This window comes from Rhincodon typus, chromosome 4 (genome assembly GCF_021869965.1).
Source record: "Rhincodon typus isolate 14 chromosome 4, sRhiTyp1.1, whole genome shotgun sequence".
Lineage (NCBI taxonomy): Eukaryota > Metazoa > Chordata > Chondrichthyes > Orectolobiformes > Rhincodontidae > Rhincodon > Rhincodon typus.
In genome coordinates, this window is record NC_063335.1 from 60,042,241 (window position 1) to 60,062,086 (window position 19,846).

Here is a 19,846-nt window from a genome sequence, read left to right on the forward strand (position 1 = left end):
TTTGCTCTTGAATTGGACCTTCCAAAATGCATCACCTCGCATTTGCCTGGATTGAACTCCATCTGCCATTTCTCCGCCCAACTCTCCAATCTATATTCTGCTGCATTCTCCGACAGTCCCCTTCACTAACTGCTACTCCACCAATCTTAGTGTCATCTGCAAACTTGCTAATCAGACCATCTATACCTTCCTCCAGACATTACCACCCTGTTCCTATCGATTGACATACCATTGGAAAGAGAAACACAAGCAATACTCCTGAAAGAACATGACCCGAGTGACATCATCTCCACAGATAACATTCTGAAATTACTGGATCTATGCCTCACGTCCCACTTTACCTTTAATGGGCAAATCCATGAACAAATCAACAGGACACCCATGGGGTCACCTATCTCCGGACTAATAGCAGAAGAGGCGATGCAGAGACTTGAAAGCATAGCCCTTCCCCAGAACCAACCTCAACTATGGATCCGATACGTGGATGACGCTTTCGCCATCATCAAACGGATTAGACTAGAGGAGAAACACCAACTTATAAACAACACTCTCATAGGCACCAAATTCACCAGGGAAGAAGAAAAGCATGAACAGCTCCCATTCCTGACGTCATGGTAGAACACAGGGCCAATGGGTTATCTCTGACAAAAGTACGCAGTTAGGCCACACACACGAATCAGGTCCTGAATTTCAACAGCAACCACCCCAACACCCACAAACAGAGTTGCGTAAAAACACTTCAGCTTTAGCCTTCTTTGTAACCCCTTGGCTAACCTGTGTGTTGGTGTGCCAGGGAGGGAGACTATGGGTCTGAGCTGTACATCCGGTTTGTGTACTTTATCCCATGCAAAGACTGTGACAAACGTTACATTGGACAGACAGGAAGGAAACTGGCCACAAGAATACATGAACACCAACGAGCAACAAAAGGACATGACCAGTACTCACTCGTCTCCATTCACACAGATAAGGAGAACCACCAGTTTGATTGTGACAACACCAGGATCCTAAGACAGGCCAAACACAGACAAGCACAGGAATTTCTAGAGGCTTGGTTCTCCACCAAGAAGGCCATCAATAAACATGTAGAATTAGACCCTACATATACACCACTGCAAAGAAAAAACAGAAATGAGGTAACCAATTCCAACAGACCCTAGGGTTTAAATACCTGGTGGGAAAACACAACAGCGCTTTGCCGAGGCTGCACTGATGATGTTACCCAGCAGGGTGATGAAATGTCTGTGAACTAATAAACCAGCTCGGCGAGCGAACCAACCACAGAAGTTTCTGTAATTTACCAGCCCAAGAATGACCTAAGCTCCTGAGACAGACATGGGAACCTAGGCACCTTTGATCACCTCTCTTCGTCTTCCAACAGGTGTATGACTCTGTAGCCCAAGTAGGTGACTTGGGGAGCCTAGAACATGTTTTTCCCTTCTTAGGCACGCACCTACCTTGGAAAAAGACCTGAGGACTATATCTAATTTGTTGAAGTGTTCCTTATTAGTTTTCCCTGTTATCAGGACATCATCTAGACAAATGGCGACCTGAGGTAGACTTTGCAGAATGTTGTCCGTCATTCAATGAAAAATTGAATAGGCAGATGAAATTTTATCCTTCTGTGAGAAATGGTTTACCATTTGTTTAAAATTGCCACAAAGGCAAACCAGCTCAATGGGCTTCAAAAGCAGTGCGACTGGTGTTGCCCATTGCACAAAATGGACTGGTTTGATGATTCCTTCGCTTTCCAACCTTCTCATTTCTGCCTCAACTTTTGCCCGTAAAAGTAAATGCCACTGGGCAGGCCTCTCAGAATCGCAGAATGGCTTCCTGGTGAATATGCAAGGTGGCCTTGGCTCCTTTGATAGTCCCTAGACCTAGAACATAGAACATAGAACAGTACAGGCCCTTCGGCCCACGATGTTGTGCCGAACGTTTACGCTAAGTCTAAGGCCTAACTAACCTCCACCCCTATCTTATGCTCTCATCCATTTGCCTATCTAATAGTCGCTTAAATGCCCCTAATGAGGCCGACTCCACTACCCTCTCCGGCAATGCATTCCACGTCCCTACCACTCTCTGAGTGAAGAACCTACCTCTGACCTCTCCCCTATTTCTACCTCCACTCACTTTAAAACTATGCCCCCTCGTAATAGCTACCTTCACCCTAGGAAAAAGTCTCTGGCTGTCCACTCTATCTATACCTCTGATCATTTTGTACACCTCTATCGAGTCACCAAACATCCTTCGTCGTTCTAAAGAGAAAAGCCCGAGCTCTCTCAACCTTTCCTCGTAAGACCTTCCCTCCATTCCAGGCAACATCCTGGTAAATGTCCTCTGCACCTTTTCCAACGCTTCCACATCTTTCCTCTAATGAGGCGACCAGAACTGGACACAATACTCCAGATGTGGCTGAACGAGGGTTTTGTATAGCTGGAGCATAACTTCACGGCTCTTGAACTCAATCCCTCTATTAATGAAAGCTAACACACCATACACCTTCTTAACAACTCTATCCACCTGGGTGATAGCTTTCAGGGAACTGTAGATATGAACCCCAAGATCCCTCTGCTCCTCCACACTGCCAAGAATCTTTCCATTAACCCTGTATTCTGCTTTCAAATTTGACCTTCCAAAATGAATCACCTCACACTTTTCAGAGTTAAACTCCATCTGCCACTTCTCAGCTCAGCTCTGCATCCTATCAATGTCCCTTTGTAACCTAGAACAGTCCTCCACACTATCCACAACGCGACCCACCTTTGTATTGTCCGCGAACTCACTAATCCACCCTTCCACTCCTACATCCAAATCGTTTACAAAAATCACAAATAGAAGAGGACTCAGAACAGATCCTTGTCATATATCACTCGTAATTGAGCACCATGTTGAATATTTTCTGTCCACTACCACCCTTTGTCTTCTAAGGGTCAGCCAATTCTGAATCCAATCTGCCACATTTCCCCCTATCCCATGCCTCCTTACTTTCTGCATGAGCCTATCATGGGGAACCTTATCAAACGCCTTACTTAAATCCATGTATACCACATCCACTGCTCTACCTTCATCCACGTGTTTGGTCATCTCTTCAAAGAATTCAATAAGTTTTGTGAGGCATGATCTACCTCTCACAAATCCATGCTGAATATCACGAATCAAACTGTGCCTATCCAAGTGATCATAAGTCCTACCTCTCAGAGCCCTTGCCAATAATTTGCCCACCGCTGATGTAAGATTACCTGGCCTGTAATTTCCGGGGTTATCTCTATTCCCTTTTTTGAACAAGGGAATGACGTTTCCTCTCTCCAATCTTCTGGCACTATACCCGTGGACAGTGAGGACGAAAAGATCATCGCCAAAGGCTCTGCGATCTCTTCCATCGCTTCCCATAGAATCCTTGGATAAATCCCATTGGGCCCGAGGGATTTATCTAGCTTCAAGTTCCTCAAAATTCCTAGTACGTCTTCCTTACTAACATCGACGTCCTCTACCCTACCAGCCTGTTTCACACTGTCCTCCCCTCTCTAGGTCCCTCTCAGTTGTGAATACCGAAGAAAAGTATTCATTAAGGACCTCTCCTATCTCTTTAGGCTCCGTGCACAAAGTCCGTTTACAATCCTTGAATAGCCTTACCCTTTCTCTGGTCATTCTCTTATTCCTCATGTACATGTAAAAAGCCTTGGGGTTTCGCTTAATCCTATCTGCCAAGTTTTTCTCATGCCCCCTTCTAGGTCTCCTAAGCCCTTTCTTCAGCTCCTTCCTGGCTAACTTGTGTCCCTCTAGAGCCTTTTCCGATCCTTGTTTCCTAAATCTTTATAAGCATCCTTCTTCCTCTTAACTAGTCGTTCGACCTCTCTTGAGAACCAAGGCTCCCTCACTCGACCGCATCTTCCCTGCCTGCTAGGAACAAACATATAGAGCACACGCAGTATGCATTCCTTAAACAATCTCTACATTTCAATAGTGCTCTTCCCTGACAGCATCTGTTCCCATTTTATGTTACCGAGTTCTTGCCTAACAGAATTATAGTTACCCTTCCCCCAATTATAAACCTTACTCTGCTTTATGTACCTGTCTTTTTCCATGACTGTTGTAAAAGTAACAAAGTTATGATCGCTACTGCCAAAATGCTCTCCTACCAACAGGTCTAACACTTGGCCCGGTTCATTGCCAAGCACCAAATCCAAAGTGGCCTCTCGTTGTGTTGGTCTATCTATGTGCTGTGTCAGGAATCCTTCCTGAACGCACTGGACAAAATCCGCTCCATCTAAACTGTTACAACTAAACAGTTTCCAATCAATATTTGGGAAGTTGAAGTCACCCATGACTACAACCCTGTGTCTTCTGCACCTTTCCAGTATCTGCCTCCCATTCCGCTCCTCCACTTCTCTGCAACTATTAAGGGGTCTGTAAAAAAAAAAAACCCTAACAAAGTGACTGCTCCTTTCTTGTTCCTGACCTCAACCCAAACTTACTCTGTAGACATCTCATTTGTGGAACTGCCTTTCAGTAGCTGCTACACGAGCCCTGACTAGCAATGCCACTCCACCGCCTCTTTTACGACCCTCCCTATTTCTTTTAAAGCATCTAAATCCAACAACTTCCAACAACCATTCCTGTCCTTGAGTTACCCAAGTTTCTGTAATGACCACAACATTGTAGTTCCAGACCTTCCTGAAAAATTTCTGGGTATTTAATTAGGACTTAGCCAAGCAACCATTTTCTAATTGGCTGAACATTTTTCAATCTGGGTGAACCTCTTTCAACCAATTTCACCTCATTAAACTTGACTGTTGCCAGTGAGTTTGTTCAGGATCATGCTTTAGTCTCATTGCCCTGAAATAACTTCATAGAGGTCAGGATCCTATCACAAAGTCAACCTTTATTCATGTATGAATATCCTTGCCTGTCTCGTACAGAGACAGACACCAGCGTCAGTACCTCTAATCCTCACTCTTTTTGTACGTCAGCCAGGGCTCCCTGATTGGAGGAGATTAAAAGTGCCAATCAGGAACTCATTCTGTGAGGTCCACCTGACTGACCTCATTACAATCATTGCACTTACCATCACATTTCCATTTTGATATTATGGCCTGTCTTTTCTGGTATCTTGAGGCCTCAAGACAATGAATAGGCCTTAAGGTCCACTTTAATCCACCTAGAGTGACCATTTGGTTTCTCTGAGCAGCACCCAATACTTTCTGAAATTGTTGCAGGTATTTAATCGTCACTTTTGTTCAGGTTAGCTGCATGGTGGGTAACAGTGGTACAGTGCTGGAGCATTGTCCTGACACTAAAACATGACTTCCTCAAGTAGGGTCTCAAGCCAAAACTTTGGGGTCACAACTTCTGAGGCTGCCATTGTGCACATGGCCTAACTGACTCAATCTCAAGGCCTGGCTCTGCTCTTTCTCCATGCAATCAAACCTCGCCATCCCAAAAAAAAACCTTTGTACTCTTGCACTTCTCTTTGAGACATCATAAAAATATTTAATCCGTCAAATGGAGTTTCAATAGATGAAAGCCGGGGATTCCTGCACTGCAGACTTGAGTGCAAAATTATATCAGATTAGGATCACAGGAGTATTTTGTGACCCATCTGCTGCACAAAGTGGAGAACAGTAGCCAAGAACAAAGGCAGGGTAATTTCTCAGAGTCAGGGGTACTGCCAAGGAGCTCAAGGCACTCCCAAAATGTTGGAGTCATCCCCTCCCTCTCCAACTTGTCCACAGTTCTTTCTGGAAGGGACTTTCTGAATCTCAACCCCTTGACCGGGAATCCATGTAATGGTCTGTTTAGAGTAATATTTGGGTCAATTGGCCTGTCAACTCACTCAAGAACCTTTCAATCATTTTTAAAACAAATGGTGGCTAAGTAGCCAATTTCATCACCTGTCTGTGTCTTATATTATAGGGGACTGGGTTTGGGGTGGACAAGAAGATGGTGGGCTAACCAACCAATGTTATAACCTACATGCTGTGCTCTTCAAAAGCAAGCCCCACAGATTGGGGATGGGGCATAAGATGCTATAAATTCCAGCCCTATGACTGCCTCAGTAAAAAAACATTCAGCTGTTGTAAACTGGAGTTTATACAACTCAGAAGACCACGGGAACAGACCCTTCGGCCTACCATGACTGCACCGACCACAATGCCATTCTAAGCTAATCCTATTTACCTGTGCATGGTCCATATCCCTCCATACCCCGCCTGTTTATGTATGTGTTTAAATGCCTCTTAAATTTTGCTATCATTTTGTTTCAGCCACCTCCCCTTGCAGCTCATTCCAGGCATAAATCACATTCTGTGTTTCTTAAGAAAAAACTTGCCTCACACATCTCCTTTAAACATTCCCCCTCTCACCTTAAACCTCTGCCCTCTAGTATTTTATGGTATCATCCTGGGGAAAAAGACTCTGCCTGTCTGTCTATCTATGCCTCTTTCAAATTTATAGACTTCTGCCACGTCGCCCCTCAGCATCCAGTGCTCTTACAAAAATAATCCGAGTTTGTCCAACCACTGTTTATAACTGAAATTCCAATCCAGGCAACATCCTGGTCAACCTCTTCTCCAAAGCCTCCATGTCTTTCCTATAATTTGGTGACCAGAACTGCGCACAATACTCATGTAGCCCAACTGAAGTTTTATACAGCTGCAGTATGACTTACCAACTTTTACACTCAATGCCCCAAACGATGAAGGCAAGCCTGCCCGTATGCCTCCTTTACCACTTTATCCACTTGTGTTGCCACTTTCAGGGCACTAAGGACTTGAACCCCTGTATATCAATGCTCCTAAGAGACCTGCCATTTACTGTATCCTTTCCTCTTGCATTTGATGTCCCAAAATGCATCATCTCACATTCGTCCAGGTTAAATTCCAACTTCCATTTCTCCACCCAACTGATCCATGTCCTACTGACATCATCATCGGTGGAGGATGATCTCAGGGAAGGGAGTGTCAAATTTCTAAGCCAGGTTGCTATTTAAAAGGAAGAGGTGTTGTGCGTTTTAAAAAGTATTAAGATAAATAAGTCCCTGGGACCTGATGGGATCTATCCCAGAATATTGAGGGAGGTAAGAGAACAAATTGCTGCAGTATTAACAGACATCTGTTTCCTCTCTGGCCACAGGTGAGGTCCCAGAGGACTGGAGAATAGCTAATGTTGTCCTATTGTTTAAAAAGGGCACAGCGATATTCCAGGAAATTACAGGCCTGTAAGCCTCATGTCAGCAGTAGGGACATTATTGGAAAAGATTCGCAGGAACAAGATCTATATGCATTTAGAAGCAAATGGACTGGTTAGCAATAAACAGCATGGTTTTGTGCTCAGGAGGTCATGCCTCACTAACTTGATCAAGTTTCCTGAGGAGGTGACAAAGATAATTGATGAGGGAAAAGCAGTTGATGTTGCTAAGGTTTTGGAGTAGATTTGTAGCTCGGGTTGTGGGTGTTGAGGTTGTTTGGCTCGCCGAGCTGGTTTGTTTTTCCGCAGACGTTTTGTTACCGTGCTTGGTAACATCCTCAGTGCAGTCTCTGATGAAGCGTCGGTGTGTTTTCCCGCCTGGCTTTTAAACTCTGGGGTCCATTGCGATGGATTGCCTCACTTCCAGGTTTCCTCCGTAGTGGAATGTATATGGGGTCGAGTTCAATTTGTTTATTAATGGCCTGCTTTGTGGAGTGCCATGCTTCCAGGAATTCTCGTGCTTGTCTCTGCCTAGCCTTCCCCAGGATCTTGGTGTTGTCCTAGTCGAAGTTGTGGTTCTCCTCATCCATGTGGATTGAGATGAGTGAGTATTGGTCGTGTCTTTTTGTAGCCAGTTGGTGTTCATGTACTGTTGTTAGTTTCCTTCCTGTTTGTCCATTGTAGTTTTTCTCGCAGTCTCTGCAGGGGATCTTGTAGATGACATTGGTCCTGTCCATGGCGGGGAGTGGGCCTTTAGCTTGGGTGAGCACTTGTCGTAGGGTTGATGTGGGTTTGTGTGCCACTCTGATGCCCAGCGGTCGTAGAAGTCTTGTGGTGAGTTCTGACGTGTTCATGACGTAGGGTAGTGTGATGAGTGTATCGGGGTGTGTAGAATCCTTCTGATGCTGTTCCTGTAGGCATCTCCTGACTCGGTTCTTTGGATATCCATTATCCTTGAACACTTGGAAGAGGTATTCCTCCTCTTCTTGGCGTAGTTCCATGTTGCTGCAGTTTGTTGTTGCCCTTTTAAATAGTGTTCACACGCAGCTTCGTTTGTGTGTGCTGGGATGGTTAGTATTGAACTTCAATACCTGGACTGTGTGTGTGGCTTTTTGACCCCATATACATTCCACTATGGAGGAAGCCCAGAAGTGAGGCAATCCATTGCAATGGACCCCAGAGTTTAAAAGCCAGGCGGGAAAACATACCGACGTTTCATCAGATGCTGCACTGAGGATGTTACCAAGCACGGTAACGAAACGTCTGCGGAACAGCAAACCAGCTCGGCGAGCCAACCAACCTCAGCGGTTGACGTTGACTACATAGACTTCAGTAAGGCCTTTGTCAAGGTCCCTCATGGCAGACTGGTGCAAAAGGTGAAGTCACATGGTATCAGGGGTAAGCTGGCAAAATGGATACAGAACTGGCTGAGTCACAGGAGACATAGGAGAGTAGTGGTGGAAGGATGCTTTTTGGAATGGGGAGTTGTGACTAGTGGTGTTCCACAAGGATCCGTGCTGAGACCTGTGCTGTTCATGATCTGCATAAATGATTTGAAGGAAAACATAGCTGGTTGTAAGTTTGCAGATGATACAAAGTTTGATTGGTGGAGTTGCAGATAATGAGGAGGATTGTCAGAGGATACAGCAGGATATGGATCAGTTACAGGCATGGGTAGAGAAATGGCAGATGGAGTTTAATCCAGACAAATGTGAGATGATGCATTTTGGAAGGTCAAATTAAGAAATTATAGAGTGAATGGCAGAACCCTTAGGAGTACTGATACGCAGAGAGATCTAGGTGTGCATGTCCACAGATCACTGAAGATGGCAGAGCAGGTAGATAAGGTAGTAAAACAGGTCTATGGCATGCTTGCCTTCATTGGAATGGGCATTGAGTACAAGGGTCGAGAAGTTATGCTCCAGCTTTGTAAACCTTTAATTAGATTACACTTGGAATATCGCGTAGTTCTGGTCACCACACTACCAGAAGGATGTGGATGCTTTGGAGAGGTTACAGAAAAGGTTTACCATGATGTTGCCTGATATGGAGGATTTTAGCTATGAAGAAAAGTTGGATAAACTGGGCTTGTTTTCACTGGAATGTAGGAGGTTGAGGGGCAATCTGCTAGAAGTTTAAAAGATTGTGAATGGCATAGAGTGGAAAGTATGAGGCTTTTTCACAAGGTGGAAGGGTCAGTTACTAGGGTACACAGATTCGAGGTGTGAAGGGGCAAGTTTTTCACACAGAGGGTGGTGAGTGCCTGGAACGCATTGCCAGAGGAGTTGGAAGCAGACAGAATAGTAGCTTTCAAGAAGCAACTGGACATATACTTGAATAGGAAGGGAATGGAGGGATTAGAGGGATACGGATCCTGTAAATGAAGACACTTCAAATATGGAAGGGCCTATTCCTGTGCTGTATTGTTCTTTGTTCTTTGTTCTTTGATAACCTTCCGCACTATTGGCAACTCCGCCAAGCTCATGTCATCTGCAAATTTACCAGAGCGCCTGCAACAGAGATCCCAGCACTCATCCTTGCAGAACGCCCCTAGTCACAAACACCCAGTTTGAAAACTACCTCTCCACAACTACCCTCTGTCTTCTATGACCAAGACAATTTTGTATCCAGTTTACCAACTCACCAGAGATCACGTGACTCAATCTTCTGCATACCATGAGGGACCTTGTTAAATGTTTTAATAAAGTCCGTGTAAACTGTATCCACAGGCCTACCCTGATCAATCATCTTCAGCACTTCCTCAAAAAAGCTCTATCAGTTTTGTGACATAAGACCTCCTCTGCACAAAGCATGTTGACTATTCCTAATATGTCTATTTGTTTCCAAATGCAAGTATATCCTGTCCCTAAGAATCTTATTCAGTAATTTCCCTACCACTGATGGGAGGCTCACTGGCCTATAATTTCCTGGTTTATCCCTATTGCCCTTCTTAAACAAATGAACACCATTCTCTGTTCTCCAGTCTTCTGGAACCTCCCATGTAGTTAAACAGGATACAACTATCACTGTCAAGGCCCCAGCAATCTCCTCCCTTACCTCCTTCAGTATCTTGCAATAGATCCCATCAGGCCCTGGGGACTTGCCTACTTTAATGTTTTTCAGGAGGCCGAAGCACTGCTACCTTCTTAATGACGAAATGGCCTAGAATATCAATGTACCCATCCCTAATCTTACCATCAGCCATGCCCTTCTCCTTTGTGAATAACAATGCAAAGTACTCATTAAGGATCACACCCACTTCCTCTGGCTCCGTGCATAATTTCCCTCCTTTGTTCTTGAGTGGACCTACCCTTTCCCTAGTTACTCCCATTGCTCCTAATATACATTATAAAATGCCTGGAGATTCTCCTTAATTCTACTTGCCAAGAATGTTTCATGGCCTGTATTATCCTTCCTAATTCCTTGTTTCAGGAATTAGTTTATTTCCTGCTTTCTTTACATCCTTCAGGGCCTTGTCTGATATCAGTTTCCTAAAGCTTACATATGCTTCTTTTTCCTTCTTGACTAAACTTACAATATCTCTTGTCCTCTAGGGTTCCCACATCTTGCCATCCTCATCTATATCCTCATGGGCATATGCTGGTTCTGAACTCTGACCAACTGGTCTTTAAGAGTCCTACATGTCAGATAGCGCAGCACGGTGGCTCAGTGGTTAGCATTGCTGCCTCACAGCACCAGGGACCCAGGTTTGATTCAACCTTCGGGCGATTGCCTATGTGGAGTTTGCGCATTCTCCCCGTGTCTGCGTGGGTTTCCTCTGGGTGCTCCGGATTCCTCCCACAGTCCAAAAATGCGCAGGTTAGGTGGATTGGCCATGCTAAATTGCCCGTAGTGTTCAGGGATGCCTAGATTAGTTGGGGGAGGGGGTGGAGGGGTTAAAGAGGGATAGGTCTAGGGATGTTTTGAGGGTCGGTGCGGACTTGTTGGGCCGAAGGGCCTGTTTCCGCACTGTAGGGATTCTATGATCTATGTGGATTTACCCTCAAACAGTTATCCCCAATGTAAATTTTCCTAATCCTGCCTCATTGTTATTATTAGCCTTTCCCAATTTAGCACTTACACCTGAGGACCAGTCTTATCTTTACCTATAATTATCTTAAAACCAATGAAATTATGATCACTGTAGTGTCAATCCCTGCAAACCATTGCTAATATCTGTCAGCATCTCATCATGCTGAGCCATGGAAGGGAATTGTAACTGAAATCTGTCCAGTTTCCATGATAACCCTCCTTCCAATTTATACAAGTTAAGAATGTTTGGTGAGCTCAGGAAGCAACCTTAGAATAGGTTTTTGAACATCTGGTGTGTTGACAAGTCAAAACATTTTTTTAAAAGATGAAATGTGATTCTATATGTTACTGCATGATGTCAGCATATGTATTTTTGAACTGATGAAATCTGACAGGAGTCTTTCCAACTAGTCCCACTGTCTTGCATGTTCCTCATTGCTGTGCACTGTTTGGCCCCATCAAGTATTTATCTGAAAAATTACTACTGCTGAATGCTCCTGTAGTGTTTTTAACATGGTCTCCCTCAGAGGTGTTCACCCTTGTGAGGTTTGCATTTTCAATTTTGCCTCCTTCAGGGGATGGATGAGCATATTTTGGAAATATAAGGTTTGGCACAATGTTGAAACATAGATTTCATCTTCACGTTGTTTGTCGTTACTCCAATCACTGACTGTTTCTCTCTCACACAAATCAACCTATCAGCAGAACATACGGAAGAGAAAACATCCAGTGAATGGAGCAATGATTCCTTACTGAATCTTGCCCTTCCGCTTACCTGTATTTCGAACGTTTGCCACAGTGCCTCTTGTAACCCTCCATGGGCCTAATGCTTATCTGTGGGCTTGGACTGGATAGGACTCCTCCAGTACTCTCACACAGGTCAGTCAGAACCCCTCTGTGGACCTTGTTTTTAGCCGTTGACAGCCATGATGTATATGAACCATTTGGCTATAGTACCTTTGATATTCCTATCAAAATACTTCACAGTGTATATTTGCTATATCTTAAATAGAAGTCTAAACTTACAGACAAAGGAATTAACTTTGTTTAACATTGAATCTCAGGTAGTGCCATACCAAAAGAGAAAAAGTGGAATCGATCACACAGGTTCTTATGTTTGAGAGTTGGGAAGCCCATGCGGAAGACGTTTGTATCAGTAGCAAGTGCATCAATGCAGCAGTATGCCCAGAGGGACAGAAAGCATGAGTACTGGTTTGCAGTACCACAGGAAAGGTAGGCGACATTGGTATCTTTCTCACATTGTCTTGATGAGTACAAGATGGAAAGCTTTGAGAAATGAATCTTTCTTTCACCAATATTCAATTTCTGTGCTACTTAGAAGTAAACTTCAATTTGTTTAGTTAACTTCAAGGAAAGAAACCTGCTACCAGTGGTAAGTTGATTCCATATTTAACTCTGCTGTGAAAATACAGGTCTGTTTCTTTGATGAAACACATCAGATTATACAGAGTCATAAGGTGAGGGGAGGTAACACATGGAGAGGAAGCAAATGAACTATCTACCCAATAGCAATATGCCAGAATCTTGCTCAAGGTGGTTGGAGAAAGCAGTGGATTGGAACCAGAAGTTAAAATTTAAAAAGCTGACATTGAAAGATTAGAAATAAGTCAGACATTGTTTATGAGCTGCAAACAATTAATTATGAAAACTTCTATTTTTCTATTGTGACCCATTGCTTAAACCACGACATATGCTATCATTGTAGGAAGAGCAGATTACTGCATGTGCCAACAGTTATGTGGAGACCAATGGATAGTGTTAATCTCTAATCACTGCAAGCTTTTACACGGTGCTGATTTCAAGTTGGACTTGAAATTAAATTTGGTTGTGGAAAAGAATGGTGTGATAATCACGACTGATCATTGTAAGAACAGGACCAGGCCGTTTTGTGTCTCATGCTTGTTCTGCTATTCAATTATATGAACATTGAACAATATCATAACACCAATCCATCCACCTTTGTTCCATCATCTTTTATTATCTATATCGTATTTTATCATCCTTGTCCAATCCTTGAGATACATAAAATTGAGTGGCTTAGGCAAGGTGGACAGGAAGAAACCTTCCCCCTTGGTGAGGGATCAATGTTCGGGAGCACAGATTTAAGTTAAGGAGCGGGAGGTTTAGAGGAGATGTAAGGAAGGTCTTTTTCTCCCAGCGAGTGGTGGGAATATGGAACTCACTGCCTGTAAGACCTTGGAGACAGAAATACTCAACACTTATGAATTATTTAGATGTGCACTTGGGATGCCAAGGCATAAAAGGCTTTGGGCCATGTGCAGGAAAATGGGATTAGAATAGTTTGGCCTGTCAAGTCTGTGCCAGTCAAAAACAATCATCTGACTATTCTAAATGCATTTTCCAGCAATTGGCCCATAGCTTTGTATGCCTTAGCATCGCAAGTGCACATCTAAATACTACTTAAATGTTATGAGGGTTTCTGCCCCTACTATCCTTATAGGCAGTAAGTTCCAGATTCCTTCTATCCTTTGGATGAAAATGTTTTTCCTCACATCTCCTCTTAGCATCTGCCCCTTATCTTAAATATGTGCCCCCAGTCAGTGATTGTTCCGTCAAGGGGAAAAATATTTCTTTCCTGTCTATCCTATCTCTGCCCCTCAATATTGTATACATCTCAATCATGTCTGCTGTCAATCTCATCTGTTCTAGGGAAAACAACCCCAGTCTGTCCAATTTGTCTTAATAACTGAAATTCTCCAGCCCAAGCAACATCCTGGTAAATCGCTGCAGCCTCTCCAGTACAATCGTATCTCTCCTGTAATGTGGGTTCCAGAACTAAACACAATTCTCTTGCTGTGGCCTGACCAACAGTTTTTACAGTTCCAGCATGGCAATCTCTGCTCTTAACCTCTATGAATTTGATAATCAAAGAAAATATATCATATGCCTTCTCAACCACTTTATCCACCTGTCCTGATACTTTAAGGGACAAGTGCCTCATTACAGGAAAGATGTGGAAGCGTTGGAAAAGCTGCAGAGGAAATTTACCAGGATGTTGCCTGGAATGGAGAGAAGTACTTACGAGGAAAGGTTGAGAGAGCTAGGGCTTTTCTGTTTATAACGACGAAGGATGAGAGATGTCTTGATAGAGGTGTACAAAGTGATCAGAGATATGGATAGAGTGGACAGCCAGAGACTTTTTCCTAGGGTGAAGGTAGATATTATGAGGGGGTATAGTTTTAAAGTGAGTGGAGGTAGATAGGGGAGACGTCAGAGATGAGTTCTTTACTCAGAGAGTGGTAAGGAGGTGGAATGCATTGGCAGAGAGGGTAGTGGAGTCGGCCTCTTTAGGGGCATTTAAGCGGCTATTAGATAGGCATATGGATGATAGTATAAGGTGGGGTGGAGGTTAGATTGACCTTAGGTTTAGGGTAAGAGTTCGGCACAGCATCGTGGGCCGAAGGGGCTGTACTGTGCTGTAGAGTTCTGTGTTCTATGTTCTAAGTGCACATGAACAACAATGTCCCTCTGATACTCCTAAATCATGCCCTACCTCCCCCTTGATCATGAACCCACCATGGCCCATCAAGCCACGGTCTCCCACACTGTCCATGAACTCATCACTTCTGCTGACCTCCCTTTCACCGCCTCCAGCCTTATAGACTCCAGCCCCATGCTGTCAGTTCTACCTGCTCTCCAAAATCAACAAGCCCAGCCAACCCATCGTCTCCACATGCTCCTGCCCCACCAAACTCATCTCTTCCTACCTTGACTCCATTCTCTCCTCCTTGGTCCAGGCACTCCCCAGCTACAACTAGGACACAAACCACACCTTCCATCTCTTTGGAAACTTCCAGTTCTCTGGGCCCCAGCACTTCATCTTTACTGTGGACGTTCAATCTCTATACATGTCCATTCCACATAAGGACACCCACAGGTACCCAGTTTTTTTCCTCTCCATCCAGTCCACCTCCACCAACACCCTCCTCCATCTCGCCAAACTGGCCCTCATCCTCAATAACTTTTCCTTCAATTCTTCCCATTTTCTTCAAATCCAGGGGTAGCTATGAGCACTCGCATGGGCCCCAGCTAAGCCTGTCTGTTTGTCGGTTATGTCGAACAGTCCCTTTTCAGTATGTACCCGGGTACTGTTCCCCAACTCTTCCGCCATTACATCGATGACTGCATCGGTGCTGCATCCTGCACTCAGGCTGAACTGGAGCAGATCATCAACTTCCACCCCACCCTCAATTTCACTTGGTCTATCTCAGACTGCTCCCTCCCCTTTCTTGACCCCTCTGTTTCCATTTCTGGCGACAGTGTATGGACCGACATTTACTATAAACCCACAGACTCCCATAGCTGCCTAGACTACATCACCTCCCACCCTGTATTCTGCAAAAACTCCATCCCATTTTCCTTCATGTCTGTCACGTCTGCTCTGACGAGGAGACGTTCTACTCCCAAGCATCCCAGATGTCCTCCTTTTTCAAACAACACTCTTTTTCTCCCCCCTCTGTCATTCAGGCATCCGTCCACTGTACCTACTCCATTCCCTGCTCCACAGCTCTTAACCAAGAGGACTCAACATTGTGTTCTCCAATTTCAAATAACCTTCCCACCCATCCCCTGGCTCCCTTTTCAGCCCATAACCTACCTTCCAGTTCACCTTCCGACCTTCCCTTCCAGTCACCACCGGATTCATCCCTCCCATTTACCAACCAGGTCATGCCTACTACCGGGGTCCACCTATCACCACCACTGCTCTACCACCCCTTCCTCCTCTCTTTATCTGCACCTCCCCCTACCCCCATATCTGGTCCTGAAGAAGGCTAATACCCAAAACAATGACTTTGCCTTTCCTCCAGATGCTGCCTGGGTTGCTGTGTTCTTTCAGCCTCCTGTTTGTCTATCTTGGATTCCAGTATCTGCATCTTTTTTTGTCTCTAACCAAAGTTAAACTGACTAGTCTGTGGTTTCCTAGTTTATCCCCTGCACCCTCATTGAAAAATGGTACTGCATTGGCTGTCCTTTAGTCCTCTGGCACCTCTCAGAGAGAAATTGAAAATTTTTGCAAGTGGCCATGCTATTTCCTCCCTTGCTTCACTTGTATCTTTGAACACTTCAACTCGAATACCACTTATAATTTCCAAAACTCAGGAGTCCAAGTTGAAACAGTTGCACTTAATACAGTAGCCCAGACTAAAAAAGTAATACTCCAGATCCAGTCTAACAGAACATCATACCAGGGTAACATTACAAAATTAATCTGTATTCTATTGCAAAAACCTTTTTAATTAATTTTTCAATCTGATCTCTACTTTTGAGTAATTTGAGAAATCTTTCTACCTCAGCTCCTTACCTTTTAGAAAATTGAATGATCTTTATTTAGATCAGAACCTTGGGGTTCCCCGCACGCTGCAACACCTGTCATGGTTTTGCCCATTGAATTAACCTGTGGCTCTGCAATTTCCTACTCTCTACTGCACCGTGTAAATTTGTTTTATAGCTCTATTCCTTATATTAATCAGTGAATTTGAATACAATACAAAGTTGAGTGCGCAGAATATTCTGGCTAAAACTAATCTCCTTGCCACTTGTAGTCATCAGCAAGTGCCACGTAAAATAGTGTAGCTGGCCATGGATGTGCAACATTATCAATCATAGCAATGGGGATGTTGGTTTTATTAGAATGGTATATAGTCCCTATATTTGACTAAGGCGGTGCTCTCAAACTTCTCCCCATCATTCTAATGCTTCAGACTTAGTGTGAACGAAAAGCAAAAACTTGATGGGGGTGGGAGAGTACGAAAGTGAGGGTTGTTGAGTATGAATCTCAGTTTGGGAAATGCTTCAGACCATCAGTTTGCATCATATTATACAGAACACCTGAAGCAGTTACATACTTGTATCATGCTTTCGTCGAAGCTATTGTATCATGAATCTATATGTAAATTGAACTTCACTCCTTTTAGCTGTCTTTATGCCTCTCAGATTCTGAGCTATAAAGTTCCATTTTTATATGTACAGGACATTTGAAATACATGACTCCAAATTAGACACACAACCAGATTTTAGATAGTCATCACAATAAGGGTTTGGTTATACACAGACTTGCACATACTTTGTGTTCTTTTTGTTTGCGAAGAACAGGGCCCTGTTTATTAAGATGTGTAACTTCCAGTACATATAAATACACTGCAAGCCTGACTGCCAATGAATGCCAAATTGGTATCAGTATAATTTTTCACAAGCATGGGATTAACTAACAAATGTCAATTTACAGAATTCCATCTAATTTTAAATACTGTGATTTACGTATTGCAACATGGTTGGTTGGGTACGGTCAGTAGCATGCTTGTAACAAGCAGCTGAGGGGACATGCTGTTTAATACAATCTTGGGTTGTACGGCCTAAATAACTGGCACCAAACTTCCACTAAAATTCATCTACCACTTCATTCACTTTTGTGATAGGCAAATTATCATTTTGGTTGGAGAGCAATATTCCTCTCAGTGGCAACACCATTTGTGTTGCTACTGGATACAGGATACTCCTTTGACTCCTGGGATGGTTGATACAGACCAAAGCTTGATTAGTGAACAGAGAAAGCTGGCAGTTCAAATAGATAGTCAAATAATGGCAGTCATTAGTACTAGGGTCACCAACTTTTTAACATCGTTATTAAGAACTTAGATGAGGGGATTGAGCGCAGAGATGGAACAGTAAAAGGTGAGAGGAGACACAGAGGCCCCAGAGGGAATGAGACAGGTTGGGTGAGTGACTCAAACGTGAACAAAGAATAAAGAAAATTTCAGTACAGGATCAGGCCCTTCGGCCCTACAAGCCTGCACCGACATGCTGCCCATCACAACTAAAATCCCTGACCCTTCCGGGGACTGCATCGCTCTATTCCCATCCTATTTATGTATTTGTCAAGACACCCTTTAAAAATCACTTCCACTAGCTTCCACTACCTCCCCCAGCAACGAGTTCCAGGCACCCACCACCCTCTGCGTAAAAAAACTTGCCTTGTACAGCACCCTTAAACCTTGCCCCTCGCACCTTAAACCCATGGCCCCTGGTAACTGACTCTTCTACCCCGGGAAAAAACTTCTGACTGTCCAGTCTGTCCGTGCCCTTCATAATCTTGTAGACCTCTATCAGGTCACCCCTCAACCTCCATCGTTCCAGTGAGAACAAACCAAGTTTTTCCAACCTCTCCTCATAGCTAATGCCCTCCATACCAGGCCATATCCCGGTAAATCTTTTCTGTACCCTCCTCAAAGATTCTTCTGGTAGTGTGGCGACCAGAATTGAACACAATATTCCAAATGCGGCCGAACTAAGATACTATAAAGCCACAACATTACCTGCCTTTTTTAAAGTCAGTGCCCTGGCTGATGAAGGCAAGCATGCCATATGCTTATTGACTATTTTTTCCACCTATGACGCCACTTTCAGTGACCTGTGTACCTGTACATCCAGATCCCTCTGCCTGTCAGTACTCTTCAGGGTTTTGCCATTTACTATATATTTTCCATCTGGATTAGACCTTCCAAAATGCACATTTTTCTGGATTAAACGCCATCTGCCATCTCTCTGTCCAAGTCACCAACCGATCTATATCCAGCTGTATCCTTTGATGGTCCTCATCGCTATCCACAATTCCACCAACCTTTGTGTCATCGGCAAATTTGCTAATCAGACCAGTTACATTCTCCTCCAAATCATTTATGTATATTACAAATAGCAAAGGTCCCAACGCCACCAGTCACAGGCCTCCATTCAGAAACGCACCCTTCCACTGCTACCCTCTGTCTTCTATAACCGAGTGAGTTTTTTTATCTATCTTGCAACCTCACCTCTGACCCTGTACAACATTACCTTCTGTATCAGCCTGCCATGAGGGACCTTGTCAAAGGCCGAACTGAACTCCATCTAGACAACATCCACTGCCCTACCCTCATCGATCATCTTCATTACTTCCTCAAAAGCTCAACCAAATTAGTGAGACATGACCTCCCCTTCACAAAACCATGTTACCTCTCGCAAATACGCCCACTGATTTCCAGGTGGGAGTAAATCTTGTCTTGAAGAATCCTCTCCAATAATTTCCCTACCACTGATGTAAGGCTCATCGGCCTGTAATTAGCCGGATTATCCTTGCCACCCTTCTTAAACAAAGGAACAACATTGGCTATTCTCCAATCCTCTGGGATCTCCCCTGTAGCCAGTAAGAATACAAAGATATCCCTCAAGGCCCCAGCAATTTCCTCCCTTGTCTCTCTCCATATTCTGGGGTATATATCCCATCAGGCCCTGAGGACTTGTCTACCTTAATGTTTTTCAAGGCCCCCAATATCTCCTCCCTTGTGACCTCAACCTGGCCCAAACTATCTACACACCCTCCCCCAGACTCATCATCCACCAAGTCCTTCTTTATGGTGAATACTGATGCAAAGTACTCATTTAAAACCTCGCCCATTTCCTCTGGATCCACACACACATTCCCTTCCCTGTCCTTGAGTTGGCCAACCCTCTGCCTGGCTACCCTCTTGCTCTTTATATATGTATAAAATGCCTTGGGATTTTCCTTCATCCTGTTGGTCAGTGACTTTTCATGACCCTTTTAGCCCTCCTG

The 19,846-nt window shown here is 44.0% G+C and overlaps 1 protein-coding gene across 1 annotated transcript in view; it reads left to right on the forward strand.

Annotated features, from left to right (window-relative positions):
• oxr1a (oxidation resistance 1a) overlaps positions 1 to 19,846 on the forward strand; it is a 245,534-nt gene that overhangs the window by 210,017 nt on the left and 15,671 nt on the right. The window contains exon 11 of the mRNA XM_048596118.1: positions 12,285 to 12,453. Within this exon, the coding sequence (XP_048452075.1) occupies positions 12,285 to 12,453 (169 nt within the window). The remainder of the gene's footprint in view (positions 1 to 12,284; positions 12,454 to 19,846) is intronic.